The sequence below is a fragment of the Jaculus jaculus genome, chromosome 5 (assembly GCF_020740685.1).
Source record: "Jaculus jaculus isolate mJacJac1 chromosome 5, mJacJac1.mat.Y.cur, whole genome shotgun sequence".
Lineage (NCBI taxonomy): Eukaryota > Metazoa > Chordata > Mammalia > Rodentia > Dipodidae > Jaculus > Jaculus jaculus.
In genome coordinates, this window is record NC_059106.1 from 102,203,956 (window position 1) to 102,217,155 (window position 13,200).

Genomic DNA, 13,200 nt, shown 5'->3' on the forward strand with positions numbered 1-13,200 from the left:
AGCAGACACCATCAGAGGACTGTGGTGTCCTCTTCTATGGTTCTTCTGCCTTGTTTCCTTGAGACAGGTCTTTCACTGAACCTAAAACTTGGGCTATTTCTGCTATCCCCAGCTCTGGAAGATGCTGTCACATCTGGCTTTTTACATGGGTGCTGGGGATTAAACTCAGGTCCTCATGTTTGTACAGCAAGCAGTTTTACCCACTAATCCATCTCTCAAGCCCACTTCATTTCTTTTATCTTGAAAATAGAATTAATAGTGACTAGTTATATTAAAAGACATTGTGAAGGTAAAACTAGTTAAAGTCTCACATATACACTGGGGCACATCACAGAATCCTGAGGTTTAGAAAAGTTTGGTTGTTTTGTATGCAGAAGCTATTGTCTTTGTTTCTACCCACAATACCTGTGGCCACAATGGCCAGACTGGTTGGTTTCGACTTCAAAGGTCAGCAGAAAATTGAGGAAAGTAGGTGCTATAATCCAAAAAATTAGAAAAGTGTTAATACAAAAAAATCATGAGAAAGGCAGCCAGAATTTCTTATACCACTATCTCTTTTTTATTCATATATATTTATATAGGATATAGTTTTGTATTCCCTCACACCCCCAATCCTCATTTCCCTGAGGGCCCTTCTCAGTAGGGTCCTTGTTGTTCACTGTTGGGTAATTAGGGCCTCTGTTAATTTGGAGGAGTTGTGCCTCAGGATATTTCTTCCCACTCTGTGGCTCTTACAATGTTCCTAGCTCCTCTTCCACAGCAACCCCTGAGCCTTGGCAGGTTGCATCATTTTGATGAACTTCATAGGTAAACTTTAATTTATTTTGTAAATTTTATTGTATTGAAGAACTTCAAAAGGTAAATGTAATTTCCTTGAAATATCAATTTGCAAATTCTACTAATTCCAGACAGCTGCAAACTAAGTATTTTATACTCTTCATAGAGAAGAAAAATCCCAAAGAATAAGAACAGGTAACTCTTTCTTGTTTAATTAAAGCAAAAGTATAGTCTCCTTTGAGAACCAGTCACACTCTGAGTACACACATAGTTAGCTCACTGTCTTTGAAATGACATCTGTCCTAACTTCCATTGTCACAGGTGGGGGGAACTTGGGGTAAAGAGTTCAAGGTCTGTTAGTGCCAGCTGCGTTTCTCTGAGCTTAGTTGGATTACACACTGCCAAAGGGGTATCAGGTCTCCACTTGGTTTCTTGTCCTCACCTGAACCAGATCATATTGCCTTGAAGACGAAGCCAACCCTCCGCATTACTGAAAAGGGTGACTGACTTCTTTCAGTTTGAATGAATTGTGGTTTCCCTCACTATATAAAAGAGTTTCTCTCTCTCTTTTGTTTTTTTACATAAAGAGATTTGGTGGGAACAGATCATACTGAGCTTCACATAATACCCTGTGTTATATTTGAGATTGGTTTCCCAACATGTAAAGCTTCCTTATATATTTCAAGTCCCATTGTGAGCTTTGTCTAGTGCAAGGTGTTCCTTTGCATCTTCTTTAGAGACACATTGGCAATGCTTTTGAAACACGAACCTGTGGATGTAGATCAGCCCAGGGTGCACCTGCTCCAGGCTTCCACTCGACCCTGAGTCCTGGTCCAGGTAACTTCACTACATCTCAATATTTCCATTTCTAAAGTGTTTCAGATGTTAAATTAAATATATCAAGCAGGGCGTGGTGGCGCACGCCTTTAATCCCAGCACTCGGGAGGCAGAGGTAGAGAATCACTGTGAGTTCAAGGCCACCCTGAGAATACAGAATGAATTCCAGGTCAACCTGGGCTAGAGTGAGACTCTACCTTAAAAAAAACAACAAAAAAGAATTTCAGTGCAAAGGTGGACAGAAATTCCTGATCCTCTGTTGACAGAGATGTTTATTGCCCTTGAGGTTTTAGATCTATGAAAACAAAGATTTTTGCACCTGCCTCTCTACTCCTGGGTAGAGTCCACTACAAATATCTCTTACTGTTCCTTTCTTCACAGACCTTTTTTCTCTAAGTGTGTGCCTGCCCAGTGTTGTCTGAATGCTTGTATAATTACTTCCCTACAGACTCCACAGAGGCTTACCAAAGGGCAAAGGAGGACTCTGAGGGCCAGGGTGATTCCACCACTGGCCAGTCAACCACATAAAAATTATAAACCAATACCCTATCCTGGTAGAGCTGGAATTCTCATATGCTTGTGGTGAACAGTTAATGCTCCTGAATCCAATTTTCTTTAGAGGTATACCACCAGTACCATTGTTTTTCCCTGCAATTCTGGAGATGAGCCCAGGGCCTCACACATACTAAGAAAGTTTCTACCATGGAAGTATTTCCCCAACCCTTAAAAAAAAAAAAAAAGCTTTTTATTTTGAAACAGGACCACACTGTCCTTGCACTAACTCTGTGGTCCAGGCAAGCCTTGAAACTATGATCCTCCTGCCTCAGTCTCGCATGACATTCTGCCAACGCTGATGCTGGCTGCACAGAAGGAGCAGTGAGTGATTCTAGGCTGACAGGTAACCCAGCTCAACCCTAGCAAAACCTCTGAGGAATGTGGTTGTGGGAAAAGCAAATAATGACACGAAAACTAAACCAATTTAGAGATAGGGCAGCTCCCTCCACCTTGTTTACCCACTTGGACCCTGACACTTAGAACAAATCCTTTTGTCTAACTGCAGCTGGCTGCTCTTAGATGTTTCTTCTGTCAGGCAAGCTCAGCTTAGGTCAGGTTTTCCCCACTTTTGACCAAAAGTTCTTCCATGACCTTGAGCTATACATGCTGAAAGGCTTTGAACCTGATTTGAACAAGGCAAAGAAAATGAAATGTGGGCCTTTTTTGTGGCTTTTTCACCAGCTATATTTTCCTAACTTCTTTCAGTAAACAAGCTAAATAAACAGTTAATATGGATAAAGCACTTGCATAATTTCTTTTAAATGTCTGTGTGAATTATTCTCTTGTGATTAAGGGATACTTTTATTTTTAATTTTTTGTTTATTTATTTGAGAGCGACAGACACAGAGAGAAAGACAGACAGAGGGAGAGAGAGAATGGGCGCGCCAGGGCTTCCAGCCTCTGCCAACGAACTCCAGAGGCGTGCGCCCCCTTGTGCATCTGGCTAACGTGGGACCTGGGGAACCAAGCCTCGAACCGGGGTCCTTAGGCTTCACAGGCAAGCGCTTAACCACTAAGCCATCTCTCCAGCCCAAGGGATACTTTTATACTTGAAATCCACTTACAAAAATGCTCAGCCAGCTGTTCTATTAATAACCAAACTATATTTCCACTTCTTTTGGGGTTGACTTTGCATGTGAAAGGAACTCATGAGTAAAGATATCTTATGTCAACCTTATGTAATCTGGCCACAAGAGCAGAGAGATGGAGACTCAGTCAGTCACCAGCACTATCATGTGTTTGCTTTTGTACATGTGTATGCATGTCTGTGTGTGCATATGCACATGCACATGTGTGGGTGGACATGGGTATAGAGGATAGAGGACAACCTTGAGTGCCAACCTCAGGTAGACCATCCACCACTTTTTGTTTTTGTTTTTGTTTTTCAAGGTAAAATCTCTAGCTCAGTCTGACCTGGAATTCACTATGTAGTCTCAGGATGGATTGAACTCACAGTGATCCTCCTATCTCTGCCTCTCAAGTGCTGGGATTAAAGTTGTGCACCACCACTACCGGCCATCCACCATTTTTTGAGACAGGGTCTCTCACTGGCCTAGAGTGAACCACTTAGGCTAGACTGGTTGGCCATCAAGCCTCAGGGATCTTCTGTTTCTGCCTCCCTATTAGCTGGGAATATTGGCATGCACCATCACATCTAGCACTTTTATATGGGTTCTGGGAATCAAACTTCATGCTTGCTAGGCAGTCACTTTTCCCACTGTGCTATCTGTCTCCCTAAGGCCCTTAAAATGTGTGTGTGTGTGTGTGTGTGTGTGTGTGTGTGTGTGTGTGTGTGTATGCTGGAGAGATGGCTTAGTAGCTGATGCATTGGCTTGCAAAGCCAAAGGACCTCGGTTCAGTTCCCCAGGATCCATGTAAGCCATATGCACAAGGTGGCACATGCATCTGAAGTTTGTTTGCAGTGGCTGGAGGCCCTAGCATGCCCATTCTCTCTCTCTCTCTCTCTCTTTCTCTCTCTGTCTGCCTCTTTCTCTCTTGCTCTCTAAAATAAATAAATAAATAAATAAAAATTTTAAATACATATATATTTCAGCTCTATCATGTATAACTATTCACTCTGACCAATAATATTTGGATTATATCTAAACATATCATAAGTTGTAATTACAGCTACCAAAAAGGAAGCTAAATATGAGGGTATCTCATGAACCAAAAAATGGAGAAATAAACTGCATTTCTTATATTAAAACACCATTTGCATCCACTAACTAATCACTCAGATAAGAGTGGGAAGAAATACAAGCAGTGGGATCTGATATATCTGAGTTTGAATACTTATTTTTTATTAGTGAGAGAGAGAGAATTGGCACTCCAGGGCATCTAGCTACTGCAATCAAATTCCAGACACATGTGCCACCTTGTACACATGCATCACCTCATGTGCATGTGTCACCTTGTGTGTCTGGTTTATGTGGGTTCTGGGGAGTCAACCCTAGGTCCTTAGGTTTCACAGATTAGTGCCTTAACTGCAAAGTCCTGAATACTTATTTTGATGGTACCTACATAAATGGTGTTTAAGCAGAGTGTTTAGCATCCTTGACTTTTGGTGTCTTCATGTAAGATGAACAGTCTGTATGTGATAGGGTGCTGTGAGAATCAAATGAAGTATATCTGAGTTGCTTCTCCATTCACTGTCATTTCTACTCAAGGGAGCAGGCTCTCAGACTCTACCATAGATCAGTAAGCATAAGGACCTCCCTTTTTTGTTTTTTCTATTGACAATTTCCATAAATTGTAGACAATACCCATGGTGATTCCCTCCCTCACCCCCCCCCTCACTTTTCCCTTTGAAATGCCACTGTCCATCATATCTCCTCCCCTTCTCAATCAGTCTCTCTTTTATTTTGATGTCATTATCTTTTCCTCCTATTATAATGGTCTTGTGCAAGTAGTGTCAGGCACTGTGGGACCACCCATTTTGTTCAGTGTGATTTTTTACTAATTCTAGAATAAGTTTTCCATAGGATTTGATGGTGGTTTGAATGTGAAATGTACCCAATAGCCTCATGTATTTTGAATGCTTGGTCACTAGTTGTTGACTATTTAGGAGGCAGAGGCTTGCTGGAGGAGGTATGTCACTGGGGGCAGACTTTGAAGTTTATTAGTCTAGTACACTCACCCTTGATGCTTCCTCCCAGCTGATATGGCAAGATATGATGCCCAGCAGCTTCTCATACTGGAGCTTTGGTTAAAGTGAACCTGATTCTCCAAGAGCATTGACTGTGAGCATTAAAACAGATAACAGGTTTAATTTATAACTTTCTCTTGTTGCTGTGAAAAAATACCTTAACTTAAGGAAGGAAGGTTTTATTTTGGTTCATGTTTGAGGGTACAGTCATGTGTGGCTCAAGATTACCCAACACAGTGGCCATCTTTTCTTTTCAAGTTTATTTTATTCTTCTTCTTAGAGTGTTTGGAAGTAAAATTAAAAACAGCATTTAAATATATTTTATTTATTTATTTGAGAGAGAGAAAGAGAAAGAAGCAGAGAGAGAGAGAGAGAGGAAGAGAATGGGCATACCAGGGCCTCCAGTCACTGTAAAGAAACTCCAGATGTGTGTGCCCCCTTGTGCATCCAGCTTACGTGAGTTCTGCAGAATTGAACCAGAATCCTTTGGCTATGCAGGCAACCTCCTTAACAGCTGTCTCTGTCTCTGCAGCCCAAAAAAACAGCATTTGAAAGAAGATGTATGTATTACAAAGCAACTGTTGCCATAGTACATACTACATAGTGTTCCCAGGCTTTATAAATGCATCCAAGGCTAATGGCCCAGCTACTTGATCACTCTCAAGGCTGCCTCATGGCTTGAATGGGATGGTTTCCAGTATGAGCCCTCTCCCTCTTCATAAAATAATGAGACAAAGTTCTAACATTTCTTAGTAAGCAAGGTTTTCCTCTGGTGGCACAGTGGCCATCTTTGCTGCCACCCAGACATCTATCTGATGAGACCAATATGAAGGGAAAATGTGTTCTAAGTATTGAGAGGAGAGAGGTTTGATTTCCATGAGGTGCTCAGCCTCTCAGGGTCCTTCCTGAGAACACCTTTCCCTGCCACCCTATTTACATCCTCTACCATATTGCAAATCTTCTCCCATGCCTTCCTTCAGAAAGTAATAACCACAATGAGCATCTGTGAGTGTTTAATTACTTGGTAAGCACTGTTCTAAGCATTTTAATATTATTTTATCTCATGTAATACTAGCACAAAGTAATACATAGTAAGAAAAGCTGGGTGTGGTGGCACACACCTTTAATCCCAGCACTCGGGAGGCAGAGGTAGGAGGATCGCCGTGAGTTCAAGGCCATCCTGAGACTCCATAGTGAATTCCAGGTCAGCCTGGGCTAGAGTGAGACCCTACCTCGAAAAAACAAAATAATAATAATAATAATAATAATAATAATAATAATAATACATAGTAATATTGTTGGTTTGATTGTCATTTGTCTTTATGATCTCAAGCTGCCATTGAACTTGTTTTGTAGCCAAGGCTGACCTTGAAGCCTTGATTCTCCTGCCTCCACCTCCCAAATTCTGGTATTATGACATGCAACCAAGTCTGGTTTATACTAATTCTTATTTTCTTAGTTTGGGGGAGTTCTGGCACATATATGTTAAGTAATCTTATCTTTAAATGTTCTCTTAAATTTATATTTTAGTTTGTCCTAACCCTTCAGGCCTTGGCCAACATTAATAAAACATTTTTTCCTCCTTATAAAAATGTCTCACCAGGCATGATGGCACACACCTTTGATCCCAGCACTTGAGAAACCAAGGTAATTGAATTACTCTGAGTTCAAGGACAGCCTGCTACATAGTGAATTCCAGGTCAACCTGGGCTAGAGTGAGACCCTACCTTGAAAAACAAGCAAACAAACAAAAAAAAAAAAAGCTCAAAAAGAAAATAAATGGAAGAAAAAGGAGGAGGAAAGGAACAGCTTTGCTGTTCAGCTTAATAGCCACTGAAAGCAGACCTTCAGGAGCTTCTCTTAGAAGTGGTCTGGTCTGAGGTAGTACCATTCCTGAGGCCAACAGCCATGCCAAACACTTACACTCACAGAAGTCAAGGGTGGATTCTAAAGAGGGCTGTAACTGAAGGAAGAAAAGGATAAATTCCCAGAAGGGGAGATACTGTCCAGTGGAAAGGAGGAACACCAGGCAAGCAGATTAATCTGTAGGGTTAATGAAGGGAGCTATGAGTACAAGTAGGTTAGTGCAAGGCACAATTGTGTTCCTTGAAAAAGTTATTGGTCAAATAAGGTCATGTGATATGAGTGCTTGGTAGTAGGGAGTATGGATTTAAATGATATAATCTGTTTAATTTATTCCAGACTAGTAGCATAATTTTTAATATTTTCAGTAGGAAGGGGTAAACCACCTTCAAATTTGTCTTCATTCTACAGCAGTATACAAGTGGAAATCTCAAACAAAACCCGCAGAAAACTGCAAACACCCAGTACCTCATTTATAGAACTTATGTTTGGTATCCAGCCTTTGCTCTCCAAGAGCAGAAGCAAGCCAAACAATTCATAAACAGATTGCTTGTCTGTTCCATAGGATAGATATTTCTTCTAAATAAATGTTGTGATTAGCTCTCAGAATCATTTATGTCATTTTTTACACATCTAGTCTTGTTCCCAACCCTGTGTGTGTCCAGACAGATGAGATCACAGGGCTGAGAAAAAGCAGAGATAAGTATAGACAAACCTTTATAGTCAATTAAAAATGGACTTTTTCATCAGATGTATGTACGGGGAAGACTTGATTGGTTCACAGATTCAAGGGGCTGACCCAAAGGCCAGCCCACCTAGGTAGTGTGCTAGACTGTGGAGGCCACAAGGGCCACCGCAGCCTTTGTGGACGATGCTGGCTCAGACATGAGCTCCATTTCTGCCAAAGCAGGACAATAGCTGGTTCCCTCATGCTCCTGTCCTGAACTAAAATTACTGAAAAGAAGCTTGCTTCCTCCTAGGTCTCCTTCAAATGTAGACTAAATGTAGTTCAGAATATAAATTCTAAAGCCAGGAAAATCTGAGTATCCTTCCCAGCTCTGCCATGGTGCAATTCTGGACTTACACCTCTGCTCTTCTTTCTATTAAATGGAGATAACAGTAAGATCACCTCAGAAATGATAGAATATATAATGTAAATAAATGCTTATCACAGTGCCTGACACATAGGAAACAGCAAAATGTATCCATCTGTGCAATGATTACTTAAGTTCAGAAATCATGTCCGTCATTTCTTATGATTTTAGCATTGAGTTAGACTGTCTGATCCAGCATCATCCACAAAAGCTACCTTTGGTGTGGGCATTTCCCTGCTTGCCTTCCATCTGTGTCATGCTCAGGAGTAGCCTCTCACTTTGACTACATGTATGATTTTTCTCTGATCTCCGAGTCTACCACATGTGTTATTCCTGTATACACTAAGTCTACCATGTGGATGTTTCCTCTAAACTCGGGATAACCATGGGTGTAACTTTCCTTTACTACTATATCTCATCTGAATTTCCTAGTTTCTGCTTGGGCACTTTCCCTCAGCTATTCTTTCTTAAGTCATCACCACTTAACATATGTTAGGTCACATGTTCTATGTGTTGCATGTAAGATTAAGCATGTGCATGAAGCAATCACATGCATCATTTACATGTATTTTGCAACAAGTTTGTGTTAAAATGTCCAGCTTTAAAAACATTTTTATTATGAAAGATACATTTTAATGATTACTTTTTCTTGCCACACAAGTCTCTTTGAGTGCTAACAAACACACATTGTGGTATTTAAATGCATACCTACATCAACTGAAGTGCTGGAATTTTATCATGATTTCTTCAACTTTTATTTTTATAGCAAACTCTCTAAAAAATGTTCATGGCTAGTCTTAGTAGGAGATCTCAGAATATGGCCCCTTCATTAAACATGAAAAAACAATATGAGTGTTAGGGAGATGGCTCAGTGCTTGGTATTCAGGCTTGAGGACCCGCATTCAGATCCTCAGCACCCGTGTAACAAAGGCACTGAACCCACAATCCCAACACTGGGGAAGTAGAGACAGAAGGATTCCTGGGGCTTGCTGACTAGCCAGTATAGTTGAATCAGTGAGCTCCAAATTCAGTGAGAGACCTTGTTTCAAAACAGAAGGTGGAGAATGAGGAAGATATCCAACATCAACCTCTGGACTCTATACAAGCATACATATGCACTCACTCACTCATACACACAAAGACAATATAACTTTAATGCCAACATTCTTTGAAGGCAAAACAGTTTAACACAGATTTTCAAAGGACATAATAATCTATTAAGTTCTGTGCTCCAGTTGAAAGTCTTCCCATTGCTGAGGTTGAACACCTTGTCCCACTTCAGGGAAATCAGGTATGGTTCTACAATGGTTACTGAAAATATACACAGTGCATCATGCTCTCTTCTTATGTCAATTTGCCATTATTATTTTAGTTAGCATAGAAGGTGGGAGGTGTCTTTATGGCATGTTCATTCCATATGCCATTACATTTTTTTTTATTCATCCTCCTCCTCTCCCCTCCCCATCTTCCCTGCCACCCCTTTTCTGGTTGCCTCACTGCTTTTATGTCCCATACCATGGTATTTTCTTATATCTACTATATTTATGACAAATCTTTAAAGTTTCAAAATTTAACGTGTTTAAGTGAGAACTCTCTTTTTTAATTTCTAGGTTATTAAAGCCCAGATCAAGGAATTAGCAATTCCCCAATATAAGCTTGTTGTGACTGTTCACATTGGACAACAGAATGGCCAGAGCATACTTATTGGAAGCAGATGCCTTTGGAATCCTGAAAGTGATACAATTTCATCATGTTTTCAGAGATTATTCTCTCTTTGCTCTTGCAAATGTCTATGCAGTTTACTTTGAGTGACTGGAAATGAGGACTATAGTTCTTAACACTTTAAAATCGTGAAGTCACTATATCTCTCACAAAAACTTCACTTCCATAAACTGCAAAAACCAAGAGAACTTTAACTTTGAGCACACCTTCATCATTCTCATTCCGAGGCTTGATAGAGGTGGGGGAGGGCAGGAATGGCAATGCAAGAAAGAATCTGTTCTTTCAAAGAAGTTGCATCCAGGTCTGCTGGCTTATTTTTCAAAAAGAAATTCTTATTAAATATTACTTCAGATACAAATTATCCTCATTTCTATTTTGTTAGAGAGTTAGAATTCTCTTGCTATTTTTTGAGGTAGGTTGGCACGTGCCTTTAATCCCAGCACTCAGGAGGCAGAGGATCACTATGAGTTTGAGGCCACCCTGTACCAATTTTTTTTTTTTTTTTTTTTTTTTTTGGTTTTTCAAGGTAGGGTCTCACTCTAGCCCAGGCTAATCTGGAATTCACTATGGAGTCTCAGGGTGGCCCCAAACTCACGGCAATCCTCGTACCGCTGCCTCCTGAGTGCTGGGATTAAAGGCATGCGCCACCACGCCCGGCCCCCTGTACTACTTTTTAATGAAGAGAAGTTTTAGAAATATATGGCTATGTGTTCTTACTAATGACAGTAGGGTAATTCAACATGGTGTACAAAGATAGTGAGTTTTAATTGACCCCAGTGTTGCTTATCAAGTAATACTGGTTTTCATTTTGTCCTTAATAAATTGATCAGCAATCATTAGCCGCAATTATTGTTACATGTGCCTAACAGTTGACACTGCTGAGGTAGAATTAATGACTTTATAACAATTACTGTGGTCCCATTGGGCCACAAGCTAAATCTAGAAGTTCTTGTGAGTTGCCTGCACTTTACAAAATTTTAGAACTAACTGAACATTGGCTCCTCAGTAATGGAAACTATAAAATGAACAAAAGCTTTTAAGGACACTAAAGTAGACATTGAAATACTAAATATACATAATGCTTAATAGAAATGTATCTATAGCACATAAAATCACGCATTGGAAAAAATACATGCTGCCTGGCATGCATTTGAATTGCTTCCCTCACCTAACTTTAAACACAGGACGTATAGCTGGCAGCTTAACAAATAAAACATGAGTGCTACCATTCTGTCCCTATGAATTTAGTACTAAAGTGAGCCAGTGTGGATTTGAATGCATGAACATTGAGTTTTATGGGCTGAAGCAGTCATGCTGAAGGGAAATGAATCTCTTACCACAGATCATTTACTTTTATGGAGCTGTCAAGCCTTTGTGTGATGTAAAATGACAATGTGGTGGTGTTCTTGGATGGTAAGCCTGCTGCCTAGAGGATATTTGCTAAAGGTCAGACTCAAATTGTTCATATATGGAGAAAATTAGCAGTGCTATCTGTAGTCTTAAGGAAAATCATGTGTAATTCATATCAAACAGAATTTAACAAATGGGAAAAGAAAACAGTCAATGCTTTTCAATTTTAAGATGTTTTGGTGTTTTACTTTTCCCTAAAACAGAATGTATTAAAAAAACAATAAATAGTTTCAAAATCCAATTTATTCTTTTCCTGACATGTAAAATGGTTTTTCAAAGTAAATTTGATGAATGCTGCTTTTTCTGATGATTCTCATGGCATACCTAACTCCTAACTGCATAGAGAATAACACACAGAGTCTGAAGTAGGCTGTAAAACTGAGAATGAAAAGACAAGGATAGATATTCAGTGGATAAAGAATATGCCACATAAGCATGTGGACCTGAATTCAGATCCCCACAAGTCCCCACATCTGTAATACTGGTACATTTTAGGAAAGGAAGGAAGCAGAGGCAGGAGAATCATACATAATCTCATGGGTCAGCTATCATGGTGAACGCAGCAGTACACAAAGTCAAACCAGGAGAAAAGCAAGAACCAAAGTGTGAAGTGGTCCTTTGACCTCCACATGTGCTCAATGGCTCATGTAAACTTACACTCACACACACATATTTACATTATATATACACACACATTATACACACACACAAACTTGTTTTAAATTAGAAGGGTACATGGTGATTGGCTTTTTAAAAAAAGACCTGAGATGGAGAAATGACTCAGCAGTTAAAGAGCTTGCCTGCAAAGCCTAACAACTTGGGTTTGATTCCCCGCACCCACATAAAGTCAGATGCACAAAGTGGCACATGCACCTGGAGTTCACTTACAGTGGCTAAAGGCCCTAGCACATGCCTATTCTCTCTCTCTCTCTCTCTCCCTCTCTCTCTCTCCCTCTCTCTCTCTCTCTCTGTCTCTCTCTCTCTCTCTCTCTCTCTCTCTCTCTCTCTCTCTCTCTCTCTCTCTCTCCCTCCCTCCCTCTCTCTCTCTCTCTCTCTCCATGCAAATAAATAAATAAATTTTTAAAGACCTAAGGAAGTCAGGTGTTCCAGCAATCAGGATGCTGAAGTGTGAGGATTGCCATGACTTCCAGGGCAGTCTGGGATATACAATGAGTTCCAGATCAGTCTGAGCTACAGTGACACTCTACCTCAAACAAAGAAACGAATGACAACAACAAAAAACCCTTGAATGTCTTTAAGAAAGAAAAGGGAAAGAGGATGACTGTTGTGTTGGGACATTGTAGGAAAAAAGTCAACTCCACATGATTAGGCAAAGGGAAAAAGGGTTAGAGATGAAGGAAGTTGCATGTTTCAAGTTCCAGATACTTGTAGACTTAGGTCTGAACCTAGTTGTCCCAGCACTAAGTAAGTGACTTTAGATAAATGACTGATTATTTTTTTAGGAAGCAGCTGGTTTTTATGATGTAGTGCTAGGAATGCTGGTGCCATCCCACAACACCCAGGATTCTTTATGCTTACTAAACTTCTCATAGCAGTATGTCTGAGAGCAATCCCTTGGTAATGGTACCCATGGGATTGCAGTTTAAGTGGCACTAACTAAAGGAATGGTCCTGTTAGTAGAACTTAGGATGTCAGCAGATAGAATGTGAAATGCTAAATTTTCTTTTGCAACCAAGTTGAAGTTAATAATGGGACATTTCCGCCACAGAAAAGGTGAAATGGTGATACAATATCAAGAAAAGAGTCTTACACTGAGCAGCCATTCAAACTGAG

The 13,200-nt window shown here is 40.2% G+C and overlaps 1 protein-coding gene across 1 annotated transcript; it reads left to right on the forward strand.

Annotated features, from left to right (window-relative positions):
* Window positions 1–416: 416 nt before the first annotated feature.
* Window positions 417–10,086, forward strand: Dynlt5 (dynein light chain Tctex-type family member 5). The gene is given in 4 exon segments (XM_004673233.1): window positions 417–468; window positions 9,510–9,565; window positions 9,885–10,024; window positions 10,026–10,086. Coding segments are annotated over 4 exon segments (309 nt in total).
* The last annotated feature ends 3,114 nt before the right edge of the window (window positions 10,087–13,200 follow it).